Source organism: Pholis gunnellus (assembly GCF_910591455.1).
Source record: "Pholis gunnellus genome assembly, chromosome: 4".
NCBI classification, from domain to species: domain Eukaryota; kingdom Metazoa; phylum Chordata; class Actinopteri; order Perciformes; family Pholidae; genus Pholis; species Pholis gunnellus.
The window spans coordinates 4,093,724-4,115,077 of NC_136530.1; the positions used below are offsets into that span (position 1 = coordinate 4,093,724).

Below are 21,354 nucleotides of genomic sequence, written 5' to 3' on the forward strand. Positions count from 1 at the left end.
TTCTCTCTTTGCTTTTTTGTCCCTTTTCAGTGAGCGAGAGCTGATAAAAATAAAGCGTGATTTAGGAAAAGACTCAGTCGGCCAGAGACTAACTGAGCGTGACACATCCAACATGGTGTCTATTATACTTTTACAAGGCTCTGAATGATTTTACTGATATCTGGGTGTTTCCAAGAGCAACAAAATGAAAGGGCACTTTCTCATCACGTGTTATCTACAGGGGTTGGTTTTTTGGCCTAATTTCGACTAGGTTTATGTCCTTATTCCTTAAACAGACAATATTCCGAGTAAGCTGTTCACATGGCTAATGAATATTACACTAACATTTCTGTTCACATGCCGGTGGGACCATCTTATTGTTTTTGCAAGAGTCAAGTGTCAAGTCTTTGCACTGAAGTCCCAAGTCAAGGCAGACAAGTCACACGTTTTGAGTCCTTAACAAGTCACAATGCTGTTGTCACCAAATGTAATGCCATCTTCTTTTTTTTTTGACTAATGCATATATTTTTGTTCATGGACGACATGATCTTTGGGATCATTTTTGTGCTCAGTAACGTAACGTAACTTGATTAGATGCTGTCGGATTGGTTCAAACCAAGTGGATCTGGAGAATTAAGTGTCGACTTGCCGGGAATGAACAGCGTCGATGTTAGTTGATTTAGGAAAATAACTGAATCGTGAAAACACTTTTTAAATAACATACTTTTGAATCTTCGGGCTTAGGGGGAAGGTGTCAAGTATTTTCAAAAGGCTCAAGTCCAAGAAAAGTCATGAGTCATTTGGGTTTAAGTCCAAGTCGAGTTTCAAGTCATTTTTTGATTTTGTCAAGTTGAGTCTAAAATCATCCAATGTGTGACTCCAGTCTGACTCAAGTCCAAGTTATGTGACTCGAGTCCACACCTTGAACCCTGACGTACGTTCTACGGCTCCGCCCTTTAATCAACTTAAACAATAACGATGTTTAAAAGTAGGTGCGTTTCTCCTTCCAAACCAGAAATGTGGGCTTCTCTTTTGGGGATGTATTCCGACTCTAAACTGGTCGGCTAGTTCATTTGAGTACAACACACAGAGCTGGTTGTAAACAAGAGGCCGTGCGTCTCCCACCGCCGTAAAATCTCAATTGAGACGCATATTCCGAATGTGCTTCACACATGTCCAGAGAATATTCCTAAAACCAGAATAATTTCAGCATCTCACTCACGTCTTAATCGAAAAATGCTAGATTCAGAATAAGGCCTAATTCAGATTATCCAAACGGATTATGCTGTTTACGTGACCCATATTACATTCTGAATATTGTAACATTCGAGGTAATAGTGGCATAATAGTGTGCATGTAAACATAGTCAGTGACCACTCCACCCCGCAGGATGTGACCGCTAGTTAGCCTCATTTATGGATGAAAGAGCCTTTGGCAAAATCTTGATTCCTGTGTATGTGATAGCGGCTTTCAGCGGAGCTGCAGGCGGAAGTTAAAAGCCAACCGACCCTGTTAGCCTGGCCCCCTTGTCTCACAGGAAAACCTTTGAGAAGAAGCCAGCAACAGCAGCGCTCCAGGATCAAGGCCTTCTCTGTCCCTCTCCTGCTCGTTTTTTATTTTTTTTATTTCCTTCTTTTTCTCTCTTCCTCTTTTTTTTCTTGATCTCCTCCAAATATTTGCTTAAAAAGTCAAGACGTGAAAAATCCCCTGAAGGTTTGGGGCTGACGCTGACGGCCCCGATGCGCTGCTCACATGTCCGTGCACACCAAACCAGGCGTAGATGCAACCACACACACGCACCCGCAGGGCTTCGTCCTGGCAGTGGCACAGTGACAGCGTGAAGGAGTCACAAACAAAAACTCTTCCAGATGTCCACATTCGCTTCCTCCTCTGTCCTCCTTTCATCTTGTCCTTTCTAACCTTTGTTCAGTGCTGCCCTCTTCACTGCAGCCCACATCACATCAACAGAAATCATATTACTGTTCTCATATTATCCACATATTAGCGGTATCCTTGGCCGCACGACTACGAAACCATTTTAATGATAGGTGCGGTGCGCTCAAACTGCATGACTTATAGCTCGAGTAAAAACACAAAAATCGTCAGAACCTGCTTCAAGAGAAACAGCAGAGATGTCCAATTAATGAGTTCAAATCAAATCAGTGCAGGATAAGATGACAGGAAACATCAATGTTTGGAAAATGGAGAAGCTGGAGTGACAGTCACTGGCATGAAGCAGCTGAAATGTTGTATCTGTCGTTGGTGCCGCCCGATCCAGAGGTTAAAGGGTTTGAGGCGGTTGGCGTTCCTCGATTTGTGAGAGCCAGAAAAGCAGCACACTAGCCTCATTCACACAGAGGTAAAGAGTGTAAACAGAGACGAAGAAAGAGACGACCGCAGGGCAGCATCTTCTCTTCTACTCCTACAGTCTCACACAGCGGTATGACGCACAAGACAAAAAGTATCTTAGGCTTTGTTCACGCTGAAAGCCTTAGGGCTCAATTTGTAATCATTGCTCTGGTTTTTGTTTGGCTGTTCACATCATTGTTTTTGGGGCCAACATCAGATTCCAGTGTGAACTGGTCGCGACCCTGAACCGCCCGACATGCGCAAAACACGTGCACGTTTTTTTTGTATTTTGTCAAGTCGAGTCTAAAGTCATTAACTTTTGTGACTCGAGTCGGAGTCGAGTCCAAGTCATGTGACTCATGTAAAGAGGTTCACGTCCAAGTGAAGTCATGAGTCGTTGGAGCTAAAGTCCAGGCGGAGTTGAAAGTTTTTATTTTGCCAAGTCGAGTCTAAAGTCATCAAATTTGTGACTCGAGTCCACACCTCTGCAGCCCTTCTCCCTCTGACCAGAAATGTGGGCTTTTCTTTTTGGGCTTGCATCTCTACCTCAGCCTAGCAAACTGTTGGCTGGTTGCTGTTAAGTGATCCGAGTCACACGTGCACAAAAATAACAGGTTTGAAACACTTTTGCCTGCAGTGTGACCGTAACCTGAGTAGAAATGATGTGATGATTGTGTGCATGTCATGTGGTGTGAGGTGGTGTTTAATTATTCTATGAAGTCTTACCAGACAAATACATTGATACACAAACAAACAACGCAACATCACTGGTAAGGGAAAACACTGAGTGCTGCCTGGGACATAATTGATGAAAAAGGGAGTCGTTATCAGAGTCTTTAACCACATCCTACAGAGAGTCAGAGAGACGGGTTTCAGTGTATCGTGCCGGATGTGTGACCGCTCTTCCAAATGCTGGTTTTTGCTGTATTTATTTATCTACCCAGCCCACTCAGAGCTGACCCCTGGGGTGAGCCATGGGGGCAGGAGAGAGTGTGTGTTCAGGTTTTTTACCCCCTACTCACACACACACACCACCAACCTTCTAGCTCAACATTTGGCCACAGTATCTAAAAATATCACCCCAGAAAAAAAAAGGTGGAAAAATACCAGCCTTGTGTGGTTGGAGGAATGGCGAGAGACAGAGAGAGAGATGAAGGAGCAATGGACCAAAACCTTCTCTCTCACCTCTTGATTTTTAACCGCACCCTGACTGCTGAAAGGCAGGTTTGTTCTGTAGTGTTTGCTGTCCAACCGCTGGCTCCAAATACACACACACCTACACACACACACGCACACACACACTCATGCATACACGCTGTGTATTCATGCAAGTTGATGCTCACATCTGCTGCATAACATCTGTCCGTCAAAGGGCAGTTTTGGTTGTGTTGCTTATATATTTACTGTCCGCTTCATTACATTTACATTGTGTGCCACAAGTAGAAATTACCAGATTACATCTGAGATCCTCTTGAGGCAGCTGCTTTAATTAAAGCTGCACTAATCGATATTTTTATATTAACAATAGATCAAAAGACTACACGCAATATGAAAGGGGTCGCTGTTTTTAACGTGGGAAAGCCATCACATTCACCACAACAACATTAAAAAGTAATAATATGTCAACAATGTGTGCACACCTTGTTCTGCTTCCTCCAAGTGGCCATAATATGAACTTTTTACTGCTTAGAGACAGTCAACAGTTAGTTTGTTCAAACACAACAAACATGTCTCCTGGTGAGGTACTGGTGTTACTCTTAGAAATAAAATAGGAGTAGAAGGGACATTCCTATTCAAATCAACGTAGCTGGATGTTCATAGCGGCGGCCATTTTTATGTGCACCATTGCCATTGCAACGGCTGTAGCGGGCAAACTGAGGATCACTGAGGATTTGCCGCACCAACTAAAAAGAGTAAAATGTAACAAGTTAATGCTTCATCCACACACTCTTGTCACAGTGTCATAGCATAGTATTTAATAGTATTTAAATACTTTATTATTTCTTCTTTAAAAAGCTACACAGTCTCACTTTAAAGGTGAATGTGGGATTCAAAGAAAATGTTCTGATATCTGTGAATTCATTCACTCGTTCGTTCATTCAAGGTTAACGTCACAATAACAGTACTGCTTGATATCTGGCTGCTCTGCTCATGTCCCCCCCCCCCCCCCCCCCCCCCCTCCACAGTGAAATAAAGCTCGCCCACTCACGAGAGAAATGGGAAAGACAGGGATGGTATAACTCCATTGCTTGGGAATTTTAAACAGGGGAAAGTTGGCACCTCTCAACATCTCAGCTCCACTAAATTCAGCCATGAATATTTCCAGACCGTGGAAAAATGACTCTCTTCTCAAAGCAGCAGAACTAAAGCATGAGACAGAATTATAGGTGGATGTATCCTGCCTCCATATATTAGAGCAGGTTGCGATTTGAGCTGTTTTAGTGACACTGGAGGTGATTTTTTTTTATTATTCATTTTAATAATCGCTGGTGGTTTCTGAGTGAAGAAATCCCTTCGATCAGATTATAGATACAAAACTTTGTCTTGAATGGTGAACTTATTGAACTTTGACCACGATCAGATGCACAAACAGTCCTTTTGATGACTTATGAGTGGTCAAATACTGGCAAACACACACACACACACACACAAGAGCTAGGGAGAAAGACAGAGCCTATTTCAATGGACTTTCCTGCTGTCAGAATGTCTGGTATGCATTAGCCACAGACTCCAGTGGGATAGCTGGATCCACAGTGTGCGTGTGCATGCGGGTATATGCATGCGAGCAGATACACATACACACACACACACACACACACACACACACACACACACACACACACACACACACACACACACACACACACACACACACACACACACACACTCACACTCACAAAAACACAGTGAGCAAAGAAAGTCACTCCCACAAGGGTCAAACACTCAAAATCTCAATTAAGTGTGGTTGAGAAGATGCCTCATATAAGTTTTGGTGCTGAATGCTACGAGATCTAAGATTCTGTTAGAAAATGTTGTAAGCATACATTCACATCTGGTTACATTGGCCAGAAATGAAGCTATTAATATAAATACATATATATATGTGTGTAAGGAAACATATGCATGAAAGTAACCACAGCATGCAAACTTGGAACTCCTTCTATAAACGCTCTCTGTGATCTCTATCTCGCTCACCCTCTTTACTTTCTTTCCTCGCTTTTTCAAAACTCCTCAAAAAACTCTGAGTTCTCTCTCTCTCTCTCTCTCTCTCTCTCTCTCTCTCTCTCTCTCTCTCTCTCTCTCTCTCTCTCTCTCTTTTAATTCTGTTTGCTTTGGCACAAAGGATGAATGAATGACAAACAGGGACCGCCAGGTTTTGAGTGTGTTTACGCCAAATAAAAGAATGTCTTTGCAGCTCGCTCTGTGAATATGAGAATGATTTGAAGGTACGCTCTGGAAAGCAACTGCTGTTAATCATACGTTTTTGTTTGTTTAGCTCTTGCTTTAAAGAAATGTGAGGTTTGTACTTTTTATTCAGTACTATTGACTGAGAAAGAGCCCAGTCCTGTCATCGTGACCTCATGTTTGTTTTTATTTTCATACACGCTAAGAAAAGAAATTGGATTTACAGTTTCATAACAGTGCAGAATATAATCTCAATAGTTTTATTTTGAAAGTGGAAGTGAGTGAGTGAGGCGGGAGGATGTGGAAGTGATGGGGGAGTTTTTTCCCCCCCGCTGTTATTTCTTTCTTTTTCAAACATTGCTTGGCAGAGTTTGGTCAGTGTGACCTGTAGAGTCTGGGTTGAACCTCTCTGACAAAACCATCATTAATTACTGGTTTGATCTGCGCACACATGACATTCATTATCCCTTCAGCAATAAAGAAAACTCAGCGTGATGACAGAAGCCTTGAGACTGAAGTCATAAACACGAGCCAGATCAGGGTTTTTACTGGCAAATATCTGTTGAATTTCTACAATTTCAATAATAACCAAAAACCTCTCTTTGGTTCCTATTTGAGTCGGTCTCTGCCCACCAAGTGTTGCTACTCTATTTCCTTGTTAAAGGAATTATTGGACCTTTTTCATTGACACTTAAAAAAAAAAAGAAAAGACCCGCACAGTGCGAGGGAGAGCTGGAGAAAGGCGTGCATGCTGGGATCAAAGAGGACAAACCAGAGAGCGACGGGGACCACACGGCTCCACAGAGCAGCACTTATCCATCAGTCTGGACTGGAGAACCAAACCCGACAACAGCCCAGTCACCAGGAAAACATGTTGGCATTGTAAGTTTCTGCAAAAACCATGGATGCGTTCAAAGTCGACGTCTTTGCATTCGGTCGGAGCAAGTGACGTAGTACAGCGAGTGGCGCAGCAAGTGGTATAATATGTGAGGACTTTAACTCGGGAGGCCGCTGTTTGTGTCCCGCATGAAACCAAAAGTTAAGTTAAGTCCACTAAGGGCGGTTGTTATTTATTGATGCTAGTTACATTGTTGCTGTTACTATTTGAACACAAACCGTGGGAGAGGTGGAAGGACAGAGAGGCACAGAAAGAGACTCAATAAAGTGGTTAAGAGGGCTCTCTGAATCAGTCTCAGGTTGCCCTCTTGATTCCAGAGGAGGGCGGTGAGAGGAGGCTGTTAGCCAAGCTGACGTTAAACACGGACAACACGTCTCGTCTCCTGCGTGAGACTGAAGGCTCTTTAGGCCTGATTCACACCGAAAGGCCATTTAAAACATTTTGCAAGATGCTGAGCATTGCGATAACATAAATAGCAATTTATTACTTTTCTTTTTTTAACTGCAAATAATGCAGTTTGTCAACATCTGTTTATTCTAATAAGATAAACATTTTCTCTCGGTTCATCTCACTTCAATCATTTTTATTGCAGCAAAATGGGTCTGTCAGTCAAGCAGACATGACATCACAGTCCATCTTTGTTTGTCCAACTTCCTGCCAATCCCGCTGACTTCACCTGTGACCGCACAAGAAAAAACTCTAATGGACTGAAAAAGCTATAGTTGCCAAAAGATTTAATTTGTATTTGCAATATTAACAGTTTATAAAATAATAGATCGATACTTTGTGAATCGATACAATGTTGCCATGCAAAATATTGCGATACTACGCTGCTCCACCCCGAATAATCACTGCTGTTGTCAGTCATGAACACTTACAATGCGACAGCATATGCTATGCAATTTCTGTATCCTTTGCAATTATATTCATTTCTATATGTATTTATATGTATTTTTTCTCTAGTACAATGCTACTAGCACACAATTATCCTGTGCAGAAAGTGAAAGGTGTAAATACTATATAATGGACATATGTTGCTTATTATTGCTTGATATTTTATTTGTGTATTTTGTCTTCTTTTTTTTCATCCCAATCTGTTTTTAATTATCATTCAATCACTTTTCTATTTTGCTTCATTGACTATTGAGCTGCTGTAACGATTGAATGTCCCTGGTGTGGGCTCAATATAGTTTTTTATCTATTTAGCAAATTGTTTCTAATTGTTTCACAACGTTAACCACTCTGCATTTATGCGAGTATGATACAAGGCTGATATGGAACATATTTTTGGATCAGAAATGTCGACTTTCAACGGTTAAGTGAAATGTACAGTGCCAACATTGTTTCTGGCGACTGGGTTGCCAACAAACTATTTTTACAGCGTTCACAAACCCTTGAATATGATCTCACTGCAGACCGAAAAATCACAAACACAAGAAGAATGAGAGATGCGGTTTGCTGCAGCACTGACCTGGGTTGACCTGTGACGTGACGGCTCCTAACAGGTAGAGGAGGATGAGCAGCAGGAAGTGAACGTCCCACAGGTGCTTCATCCCAAAACACTTGCACGGAGACAGACTTCCAATCTGAAAGACAAGATGGACACAGCGGGTCACGCAAACGTTTGACCACAAGGCTAAAATAGCTCAGTATGTTAGCACGAGGAAAACATTTTATTTTATATTTACTCCTCTGTATTCATGGGAACCAAGCATTTGCTTGCATATACAAGGGGAAAATAAGAGTTTAATTGGAAGCATGTTTTTTTATTTCACTCAATAAAAGACACAATAATTGCCACCAAACTGAAATTTCCATTTATTTGGTGCTTTATCACTCTATGAGAGAAGGCCTATTACATTCTAACAGTAGTGATATTTCTATATCAACCAAACAAGAGAGAATAGCTTCAGTTCATATGCAATTAAAATGATTTCTTTTCTAACTTTATAATTTCAAAAATACACACTAATTGTAGGAAGAAATGATGCACGAAGAAATGATGGAGGAAGGAGAGAAAGAGACGTTGAGGCACTGAGTCACAGACATGACTTCAGCTGCACAGACGCAGCGCCAACAAGCCGCCTCCAACTGACCACCGAGTCCAACAGCCGAGCAAAGCCGCCAGTTTAAACCCGTTTCCGTCCACATTTTATTTGTGATGTAGAGTTTAAAAAAAAGAAGCCCAGATAAACAAGGAAATGCATACCGCCTTAGTGACTTCACATACAACTATTCTTATTAAATGTTGACAATGGGACAAGGATGTGTTCAGTTCTCACACACATTGTAGCAAACGTATCCAGTAGTTTGCTTCACTTAAACAGCTTAGTGTAGCGATCTGATCCATGACACAGTTAACTACTTGGAGAAACCAGCAGGGTTACTTTTACTGCAGCTCAAAGTCTGTGTTGTATAACTGAGGTTAGTTTTATTGTTCGCACCATGTTGTCTTATGTAACAGTAATGTGGAGCAAATGAAACAATTTGATGTAAGTACAGAGAAAAATCTAGAAATCAAGTGATATATATATATACTTTGAATATCATAGAGAGAACCTCTAAGTTTAGTTTAAGTTTTCCAAATGCTATGGGATTTTATTGTAGTGCAGGTGACATGCTTTGTGCTACAACTCCAATGTAAATCCTAAAAGACATCGACAAAGCAGGGTTATCAAAACCCAAATACACACGACACAAAACAAAACTACCAGAGCACTGTGGGAATTTTCCCAGAGAGACATATCAGTGTGTGTATCTGTGTGTATCAGACATTTCCTGGTCTTCGTCGGCGGCCAAAAACAACATTTTCCTGACGTTTCCTCGTTGAAATAACAGAAGGATCAGCAGCACGCTGCTCGGCGGTCTGGTCAACGGGACAAGACTGGAATACAGTACAGGCCTTCATTCACACGCTGTTCAATCTCATGTCAGACACTGTACAGTATTATTCCTAAAATATCATCTTTATGCTTCCCCCTTGTTGCTTGTGTCCAACAGGGGGTCTCCACCAGCAGTAACTGTGTCTGCTTCAGTTAACCTCTGACATATATAAAGTACAGGTTCACATGTGCTGCCCATGGGAAACAAACCCAGACCTGTTGATTTTGAGCTCATTGACCAGCAGGCTTGATTTTGTAAAGATACCGGTTATTGAAGAGCAATTTCCTCTGTTTTCTATATTGCCTGGATACAATGATTGGACATGTGCATTTGGAAATATTAAAAACAAAATCTATGGGGGTTTCTTTCCGAAAGATAAATGCTGCGTATCCAAATTGAGTCTCTTGAATTCAGAGCCAAATGCTCAAGTGGACCTTTGAAGTAATCCTGTAGTCAAGTCGACCTCAAACTAATCTGGTGTGAGCAGCGTTGACGGTCCACCCACTGAGTTTCGTGACACTGATTAAGGTCTGACTTGCCTCTTTCTTTGTGCCTTAACGCATAATCTTATTGCTTTTCTCACTCCCATTTCCTGCAGCTTCAGATTACAGCCACTTCCCACTGAGACGCCTCTTTACTAAGCTTAACTCCTCTTGGCTTTTCCTTTGCTAATGAAACACAAACACCTGATGGCTTGTGTGCATATGGAAGTAAAAAAAAATGTGTTTACCATGAGCTGGAGAACATTTATGTAAAGGCTGCTTGTGCTGTATCAGGGAGGAGGACTGACCTTTGGTTCTACGTTTGGAGACTCTCAAAGGACCATAATGGTGTGTTTGCCTGTTTCAGCCCGTTTACTGCAAATCACATACACTTTGCATTACTGCTCACTGTATTTAAAACATGCCATGAACTGGGGATGTGGGTCAGTCTCTGAGTCTTTGAAATAAATCCCAAAACTATTGGATTGATTATTTTAAACTAACGTAGACATGCATGGTTCCCAGAGGATGAATTATCTTGACTTTTCATGAAGGTAATTTCCTCTCAGTCCAAAACAAAGTGCAGGATATATCTAGTAATGCTCACATGCACTAACATGCATTAAAAGCGTGCACGGCCGGGCCATGGTCATGATTTAGTGATTGTTAAAATCTGGAAAATTGATTTCCTGTGTATCAGTTGTGTTGCCGCCTCCTCCTCTGGATCCAGCTGTGTTTTCAATACCTGTATGAAGGGAACAGCTGTTATTCCACCACTGGCCTCTGTTATACTAACGTCCGATCAGTCCGATCAGTCAGCAGCGCCGGAGTAACAGGCACAGGTTCACAGTTGTGGAAACTTCTCTCCGTTCTCGTCTTACAGGGACACAGCAGGAAAAACGTATTTATGTCCATATCTCGGTTTCAAAAAACGATCAACTTCGGGATTTTTTCCATTTCACTTCCAAAGACATATTTCAAGCGTTTAAGGGGAAAACTGTAAGCGTCGTCAAATCATCCAATGGTTTGTTATGCTCATCAAACTTGAGTTTTTCTGCACATAAGTTCTCTCGTTTCATAAAAAACTGCATACCAATAATATACACAAAATTAAACTGGCCTTTGTGTTTGTAATTTTGTGTGGTTTTTGTATTCATATTTTATTCTTGTAAAGCACTTTGTGAATTGTTTTCTATGAGAGGTGCTATACTAAATACACTTATTATTTCAACAGCTACACTTTGCAGTAACACTGTAAAAGAGAGATGGGGGGTGATTTGAGATAGAGAACCGCAACGAGGACCAGCTGCACAAACCCCTTTATTGGTTCATTTATTCTCATCACTCCTGAGAGACGAAGCAGGAAAAAGACAGGCGATCGAGGTCATACAGTAGACTTCACCACCTGTATATGTCAGACAAAAGCATAGTTAGATATAAAGTAGGTTCGACCTCTGAGCCCTTTTTAATAAGCATGCAGGAGCACATACTGTGGACCAGAGATGGAAAAATGAATCCTTCCATGTGCAGTATGTCTGGTATTTTACAGCTGATTAAATAATGTGTTCAACAAGACCAGACCAGCAGACATTAACAGGCAAAGTGTGGTTTGGATTTCACTGATCTGAGGTAAAGTCTGTAACCATGGTGCCGGCAGGTAAACTGAGTCCGTCTGCATTTTGACGAGGCTGCGAATGTTACATGCTGAGAATGATGTGAATATGTTCACTGATAATGGAACAGTTGTATTTTTGTCTGACGTGTCTAATGAGGGATTTTCTGCATCAAAAAAGTATTGTTGAAGTGTTGTTAGCACTGAAAGAAAGTACAGACAATCATTATAATAAACTAAATAACATAAGAAATGTTGTTTTTAGCCAAACTAGCAGTGTGGCTCTAGGGATGGCCATGTTTGTTCGTCATTCTGTCCACCACTTTGGTTCTTAGTAGGTTTATAAGCAAACGTTAGCATGCTAACACAGTAAACTAGACACGAAAGCGTCTTAAAAAAAAACACACTTCTAATTTATTAACATGCAATTAATATGCTCTCCTCAAAGCTACCAGACTTCAGTCAGACAACAGTATTTCTACCTCGCTGATGATCGTAATATACATTCAAACTCGACAGAAACAAAATAAAACATCAACAGTTTGTTTAATCTTTCTACTGTTCCAACAATCTTTGGTGTAAATAAACCCTTAATTCACCAAGTCAGATGTGAAAAGAAACATCGCTCCATAGTCTTGTTTTAAATTCAGCCTGACGTGAAATAAATGTAAACCGACTCTGATCTCGTATCTTTCAAACCGCCAGCCTTCATGAACGTCTACGCCTCAACACAGCTCACTCCAGGGTCACATTTATCAAAATAAACCAGTCAGGTCCACTGACACTTCAGAAAGCTTTCAGAAAAGGAACAAAAAAATAAACCTGGGCTGAAAGTAATCAAAACAATGTCCTTTAAAGTAGAGAAGCACGTTTCACACATTTCAGAGGTCCATGGGAGCATTTTCTCATGAAACACAAGTCAAAGTGTTACACGTCGGTCTGTGAGAGCAGATCCACGAAGATGAGAAGACGCAGAGAAGAATGAGAAAATGAAAGAATAAAAACGTTGTGACTTCACCAGTTTGTTGGTTTAGTGAAGGACGGGGACGTAACGCTGAGTTTCATATCAGGTCCGACCTTTTCTGTGCTGTACCTCGAGACTATACGTTGTAAATAAAAGTATAAAAGTTCCTTGGAGTAACTTAATACAAACTTAATATACTGTACATTTAAAGTTGATACTTTAGAGGCTGAAGAAAATGCTGAAATCTATTTGAGCATATTAATAATAACAGTTAGACCTACTTTCCTGTAGATACAAATCATTTCATACAGAAAGTTATAGCATGACAGCCGTTCACAGAACCATTACTTTCTCCCACAGGATCACATGTAAAAACAAAACCATATGTGGTAAATGATACTGAAAGTGGTGGCAAATTACTGTCGTACCAGTGGGAGTTATGGCATGTCATTTTACATTAAACACAATATCTACCGTGCCAGTTATTCACTTAGACTAATATCTGTCTGTAGATGTAGATCCACAGATATGTTTAAGTGCTCAATCACAGCACCCTTCAGACTGGACAGACATTGAGTATCACAGAAAGAAGGACCTTTGTTTGAATTCAGGTTATCATAAACACCAAGTGTTGATAGGCAGCAAGCAGAGTTTATTGTGTCAACTCGGAGCAGAAGGTTACTGAATAGACTATTGACTTCAATTTCTACTTCTGGGGGGGAAAAAGAAAGAGTGTGTGCCCCATAAATATCAGCTCCCTCTTGGCTAGTTCAGGAAGTGGTGAAGGGCAGATCCTCGACTCAGAAACCCACGAGCCCACAGAGCTCACCAAGAAAAACACAGAGATACCTGTAGTCTACTGTTCTGAGCCTACATGTTCTAATCAGAAGGACAAATGTAATGCATTGGAGATTCTAAACTAACATTATTCACAGGAAAGGTCATAAATAACCATTTTTGAAAAACTTCACACACAGACAACCAAGTCACCAGAAAACAATTTGGCAACAATTTCGAATACGTTGAATGTTAATGTTTGAACCGATAATAGTTTTCATCAAACTTTCAGAAATGCACAATTGGTTAAGTTTAGGCAGGAAAAAGTTTTTGGATAAGGTTAGAAAAAAGATCAAATAATAATGTAACAATGTAGCGTAACAATGTAGCGTAACAATGTAGCGTAACAACGTAGCGTAACAACGTAGCGTAACAACGTAGCGTAACAACGTAGCGTAACAACGTAGCGTAACAACGTAGTAGCGCAACAACGTAGTAGCGCAACAACGTAGCGCAACAACCGTCCCAACATAACTAACGTTATAAAAACTGCCCATAGCAGACTATCTCAGGTAACTTTATGTAACAAGGTATAACATACGCATAACAAATGTTATGTTTCGGTTTCACACAGTCACAACGGTCTCCCGGGTGAAACTCCAGTGTTTGTTTGACCCATCTACCACCCTGTCAACTTAACCTGATTTTCTTGCTGGTTACAGTCATTAATACTTTCAATAGCGGTCGCTTGATATACTACATCACTTGCTCTGACCGGATGGAAAAACGTCAACATTCAACATGCAGAAATGTACAATACCAACATTATATCCTGGCGAATGGGCTGCAGAAATCCAACTCTTCGCTTTCTAAATCACCCCAGAAACACTCTCATGCATTGGGTAAAAGCTTGCTGCAACGTCCTCTGGCAGTTTATATTATGTTTTCCCAGGCTTTTTTGTTTGTATAAATAAATCAGATTTTCCTTGGAGGGTCGAGCTCAGTGCACAGAGTAACGTTGGTTTACCACCAGGTCCAGCAGCCTGGGAAAGCCCGTAAAGTCAACACGCAGGTAGGTTTACCTGGCTCTGTTCCCAGCCTCTGTCTCAATCACACACACACACACACACAGACACACAGCAGCGTCAACACTTGGGGCTTTACATGAGCCTCTGCAGAAGAGGGAGCAACCAGTGGAGGGTCAGGAACAACTGAAGGCTTCACCATCCAGACCCCAAAGAGTCTGAGAGGTCTCTTTGGCGTTGATGAAAAAGGAGTAATGTCTACCTAAGCAGAGAATGACCGCACTGGTTAGCTCAGCGCTCTGCACTGCACTCATACAACCAACAGCGTCGTTGCAGAAGCGAAGCGCCCGCCCTCTGGTTCCTACTCAGGTAAACACCGTTAGCTCCGTTAGCGCTGTTAGCTGCGAGCTGCGCCGTAAAGTATTCTTATTTTGACTTAAAGGATGTCGCTCATTGTAAATTTAAGGGATAATAAATCCTGATAAATCTTCTGGTTACAAATCCACAAAAATATTTAACACGGTATTACTCAAGGTTAAAAATCAAGGTCAAACCAATCAGCCATTATAACTGTTTTAGGAGCTCAGTCTATTACTTTGAGCTACTGAGATGTCTAATCTAGGATTGACCTGGTAGACGCGCTGCGCTAGTTGTTAGCCTACCATACGTTACCATTGGCTGTGTGCTGCGTTCAGTGCAGAATCTACAGTTCTTTTCTTCGTTTGTAGAATAAAAATCCATTCATTGTCTTTGCTGTGCACAAACGTGAACAACGTCTACTTCCAGTTCCCGCTGAAAACCAAACACACGAGTCTTAGCGCATGACGACACAAACCGTCACAAAGCCTTTGCCCTTCTGGGGTCATTCACCTGATGACAACAGTGACTTTATGTTCCTGAGCCCAGGATATTAGCACAGCAACACACAGAGGTTAACAATTACATTCTGGTTATTCAAACCCAATATTTGGCTCTTACAATAACTACTTGACAATTCCCAACATTTGGGGAAATGCGTTGGGTAAAGGCATGCCACATGATCGCTTACATTTCTTAACAGGGGCCACAGATGAAAGTTAGTTTCAGCTCTATCTGGTGCCATGAATTTATTGCGTGAGGGGCGTCCCGGGGGGCCTGGTGGTAAAGCCCCATGCCGTATAACCACAACATCCCCGGTTGAGTTGCAGATGGTGAAACGTGGGGCCCAAAAATGACGGAAGAAATATATTGCCCCAGTTAAATAACCGATAAATGATGGCAAACATTCGGGCTGTACGAGCTGCTAAAGACATGGCAGGTTCTTATTTGCACAAAGTAAATTATATCAACAACAAATGTCTCTCAGTTCAGATCTACGGATAAAGCCAGACATCATGCCTTGGCTTCACAGCTATAAACTGCACATACAGTATATATAAGGATGTGTGTGTGTTTATGTGCACTTTTGGTGCTGGGCCTGATTGCTATACAGTGTGCCCGTATGCTGCATACAGTAACCATCCACATGTGCTTTCTATTACATCCTCTTGTTCCTCCCTGAAGGCCGTAACACAGATATTTAATTTTTATGGGAATGCATGAAATCTGAATCACGGTTCTCAATCAGTCCCAGGTGGAGCCGTGTAAACACACCGCAGTAAAATCGGAGAGGGAGGCGCACACACAGGCATGCAGGCCTGCACACACACACACATATATGTAATTAAACAATCATAGCTGCAAGAGAAAAGCGGACAGAAAAACAATCCTCTATTGTCTAAGTAAGATGTGACACCTGCTGAGAAGTGTTCCGGTCTACATGTTTAATTGTAGAATATCTTGAAACACATGTGCACATGTAATGATATACAAGGCACATTTATTGTGTAGCTCCATGATAGAGTGGATAAAAACAAGACTGCTGTGTCAGCAATAGTTTTACAGTAACATGAAACTACCTCTTCTGGGCTGCAGCGCTTTACATTCATCTGGTGAATCGTGTAATGAAGCAGAGGTAAAGGTTTGAGGTTTTGTCTTTAACGCCGCAGCTGCTTTTGTTGAGGTTGGACTCACAACTGAGGCAGGAGCACACCTGCTGCAGCTCCTCACTGACGGTGCCATTCGGGGCCCTATAATTGCACGAGGACATGAACTGTTCACATCAGTGTGCAGGTGCTCGTAAAGGCTGATGCGTAGTGGCCACAACGGAGAAAGAAAGTGAGAATCTGCAGGAGAGGTTGTTTTTTTGATCTACCTGTATTTCAGCATCGACTCGTAACCGTTGGTTGTGAATATCGTGCAATGACGAGGGGCCGTGTTTGTTATGTAAGAAGAGTAGCCTGAAATCTTTGACTGGAAATCCATTTTGATTGAATATCCAGACCCTGAACTTTACAGCTACACTGTCGGATTGGAAAAACACCAGTCCACGCCAAGAAGCTCTTTTTTTTTTCCATTTCCCCGTTAAAGCAGAAGTCCATCCTGGACGCTGCTTGAATCAAAAGCATTAATTTGTACTCAAGGTTTTGAGTAAATAGTAAAGTACACCTCTATTCTCAAACTACGCATATTATGACTGAACAAATACCTGCAATATGCTCAGCACTTTTTCGAGGTGAAGGAGCTTTACCGGTGTTCAGGACAAGATCGAATCGTTTTCTGCTCTGTTCTGCATTACAATGTATTATCAGCTAAATGTGTTTAAAGTATGTGTAAGTTGTATTTTACTGTGGGTGAGGTGCAGCTAGTTTGAACTACTTTTATATACTCTGAAGTATTTTTGTCCATTGGTTCATAAACTAAGGGTCAGGCCCCCTCTAAAAGGTCAGAATATGAATCTGAGGGGTCATGAGATGATTAATGAAGCAGGAAAGAAAGAGAAACAGTCCTGCTACACTAATTTGTGTTCAGATTTTGGATATTTTTTTCTTTTTTGTGACTATTGTATAGTTTTAATAGTTATTGAAACTAAGCTATCAGAGAAGTTTAGAGGGGAAAAGCATATATCTATATATATATATATATATATAGCATATGCATATGCATATATACAGATAAACCGGACGGACCCCAGACAGTCACTGCTTTTCTTTATTAGTCACGAGCCAAAAAGGATGGAAAGCAATGGTTTAGCATTGTAAAATGCATTGTTTATGATGTGTTTTAAATCCCAGCTGACAGATAAATGTGGAGGAGTGGAGGAAAAAGTACAATAGTTGAGGTGAAAGTAGCGAAAGTGTCTCAAAATTGTACTTAAAAGTTCTGTATAGGATATTCAGAGCGTTAATATAGCAGCAAATAACTATTTGCAATCAGGGAAGCAGAGAATAAAGTCGCTCTCCCTCGCATCTGCCTTTTAGTGCATGTGAGCGTGCACTAACCACATTTCAGCAACATCCTGGGTTTGATTCCAACCTCGGGTCCTTTGTTGCATCTCATACGCCCATCGCTGCCCCCATTTCCTGTCTGTGTCTCTACTCTGTCAAATAAAGGCAAAAATTCCCCCAAAAAAATCTTTCGAAAAAGCCAATGTTGTTCATATTAAGCCTGATACGTCAGCAGCAGCATGTCATTCACTGCCCAGGCTGTCATTTGTGTGACAGCAGCAGTCTGCAGCACGTCATGAGGTCCTTTAGATGTTGAAATATTGTCTCAGATCTTAACCCTAACAGCCTGTAATCATGGAGGACAGGGGGGGGAGAGACAAACAGAAAAACAAAAAGAGACTGCCACTTGTAAACAGGAGAAAGACAGAATGACAGAGGCCACATGTGCAAACACTGAGGAGGATTTTAACCTCCTGTGTGTTAATGTGTACGTGCATCCATCTTACAGCTTCTCTACAATTATTTGGTTTCTGTGATTCGAAACGACCTTCTCTGGATCAAAGCAGCAACCTCACATTAAAGGAGACATATCATGAAAAACTCTTTTTTTGTGGTCTGTCTAGATCAGAAAACATGTGATTCAACAAGCCAATCACATTTGGATCTCCTTCCAACGTCACATGCAGGCTCATTATAAAATACCGCCCAGGGCTCGAGAACTGCCTTTGCAAAGGTGAGCCATATTTATCTCGCAAGCCAATCAGAGCAGACCGGGCTTTTAAAGGAGCTTCTTCTGTCAGACTAGTGCAAAGAAAACAACCAAAATACACATTCAGGTGTTTAACTTCAGTAGCACTTACATACACCAAACATTCCAGTTTCATTCCTATATTCTGAAGGTTTTTACGGATTGGTTTCTTCATATATTATTATTATTATTAGCCTGATTTATAGTACATTTTATTTGTAAAAACACGGATGCTGTTGACACAGTGTTTTCTGAATTATGGAGTGATAAAAAGAGATATCCTAAATCCTTAATAATCCTTACTTAATAAGATAACATTTCATAAAACTTGTAATACAAAAAAGAATTGTCTTAATGTTTTTCATCAACTGGTGAAGTTCCATGGTGATATCTATGAGTTATATATTTACCTTGTTCACCTCTAGTGGTCCGTCTAACTTTAATAAAATGGAAAAATATCAGAGTAAATGTGATTTTTGTCATATTTCTTGTCGCTAGAGCTTAATCGTCGTCTCACCTCTGATTTTGGACGCAGACCTCAAGTCAAAAACAAAAAAAAAGTATTTCAAGCTCAGACATAAGAGGGACCAATGCAGTCTGCTTGAGGCTCTACGCGAGTAACCTAATCCCCCTAAAATGATGGTGATGAGTGGGCTGCTGGTTTGGGCAGGGTCGAAGTTCAAGCACGTGCGGGGATACAAAGTCAACAGCGCAGTATTTAAGGGATGATGTTCCCTGAAACGCCGCTATTTATACCAAATTACAGCATGCACCTCAGCTAGCGAGCGTGCAGCTGGTTTTCTCTTGCCAGAGGCATTGATTTCGAAAACACTTCCAATCAAACAACGTCTGCGTTGAGTTACAGCTGAGCTACGAAAGCACCGGGCGCTGTGTTTTGAATGTGGGGCTGAAATTACAGCCTTTGCTGTGGTGTGTGTGTGTGTGTGTGTGTGTGTGTGTGTGTGTGTGTGTGATTAAGGCCTTTACGTGAGGATGTCAGTCAGCCTCCAAACTGTGGAAGGGAAGGGTCGCTAATTGAAATGACATGTCAGAGAGATGCAGTGATAACGCACTCCTAACGTGGTCCCTCTGTACTCTGTATGTGTGTGTATGTGTGTGTGTGTATGTGTGTGTGTGTGTGTGTGCGTGCATCAAATATCAAGTTACAGCCAGATAATGGAGCGATGGCGTGGGATCAGATCCCCCTCGAACGTTATCTCCCTCTCTGTTTTCCAACTGTCTGGACAACACTGACTGTGAGTACATTATCCACCACAGGCATTTCATGTATTTCCCTGTCAGAAGCAATGACTCTTATTTAGCTTATTTAACCTGTTAAAGATGGTTTCCTATTTACAGATCAAAGCCCAGAGAGCACGCAACCAAAAAGAAAAAATACACGCCCGGATACTCTATCACAAACCCCATTTGTATTTGATTACAATTATGTAAAATTGTGAAAATAATCTTACTGGAGCGGCTGGAAACAAGTGTTTGGTTGTTTTTTTGCGCGCTAAATGACAAACTATTAATGTGAAATTGTATTAATTTCCCGTCAATTGACTAATCAGCAATTACAACAACACAAACAAAAACAAAGAGCAGACAGAGAAAAACCTGTCCAATTACTGTGATGTCACACACACACACACACACACACACACACACACACACACACCCCTGACCTCAGGATTACCTTGACCTCTCTTTAACAATTACTCCATTGATCGGCGCCGCCTCTCCTGAGTCTGATAAATGTCAGAGCTCTGAGCTCATACGTATTCTGAACTCTTCGGTGTCGAGTTGAAGCCAAATAACTTCACCGAGGTAGAAAAGAGGCCTCTGTGTTGAACATCCATCGCTCACATACCACAGGAAGACACCTACACACCACCTACGTAACACCTACACTATAGGAAACACACACACACACACACACACACACACACACTACCTCCACGACACAAAAGCAGGACATGCAATGCAGGGAGGGAACTCTTTTTCAGGGCTGTAACTTGAGTATTCGACATTTCATCAGCTGACCACGGTGAACAATAAATGAGTCAGTTTTCCAAAACATAAGTCCCGAATACCCCGCCACAATAAAGCAAACAAAAAATGTGTGGGAGCTTGTTGCAAGGCATTCAAATCATCATTTTAACGTTAGTTCCACTTTGTCTGTCGTTTGTAAAAAAGAAGCGCTTGAGTCGTTTTGTGTGATGCAATAAAAACTCACTTAAATACTTAAACTTGTCTGTTATTTTAATTAATTAAGGAATGCGCTGAATTGCATGCATCCAGACAATAAAAAGATTTTTCTTTGAAAGGTTGCAGCAATAAGCTTCAGTTCAGTTTTGATGAGATTTAGAAGGAGACACTTTCTTCATTCGTATTCTTTTCCTCAACCCTGATTATATTTTGAAGTGAAACGGCGTTTGAATAAAGGAATGGGCCTTAATCACATCCAACCAGAATGGCTTCAGTTCGAAACAGCTGGATCTGCAGCAGAGCAGAGAGCAGTTTGAATCGGGCATCGCTCTGCTCTGCTGTCCACTCATCTAGTCTGCCATGCAAACAGCAGCTAGACTTCAACACAAAAGGTACACAGAGTTTAAACACGCAGCTGAATCTCCCCGTACGAAATACTCCGAGGGAACTTCGAGGCTCTCTCGTAGGCTTTGAGAGAAGGTTGTCAGAGTTTAAAGTCCCGAACTTTACGGTCTAAACGATGATGTAAAAGCTGGAAAGAGTTAGTTAGAAAAGTGTGAGATAAAAGGACGACTTACTTTGAAGATGTCTTGTCCTTTCAGACCATTTGTTCAGAGATGTTTTTTTTAGATTATTCCAGTTACAACTCGAGCCCTTCTCTCTCTCTCGCTCGCTCTCTCAGTCCGTCAGATGCTCTCTGGGCTGATGTAAGACACCCC

The 21,354-nt window shown here is 41.3% G+C and overlaps 1 protein-coding gene across 1 annotated transcript in view; it reads right to left on the bottom strand.

The window, feature by feature from the left end:
• Positions 1–21,354, bottom strand: part of ddr2a (discoidin domain receptor tyrosine kinase 2a) — a 31,574-nt gene extending 10,220 nt beyond the window's left edge. The window contains exons 1-2 of the mRNA XM_079158206.1: positions 21,214–21,354; positions 8,103–8,217 (exon numbers count right to left, since the gene is read on the bottom strand). Coding sequence (XP_079014332.1) covers positions 8,103–8,184 — 82 coding nt within the window. The 5' untranslated portion in view covers positions 8,185–8,217; positions 21,214–21,354. The remainder of the gene's footprint in view (positions 1–8,102; positions 8,218–21,213) is intronic.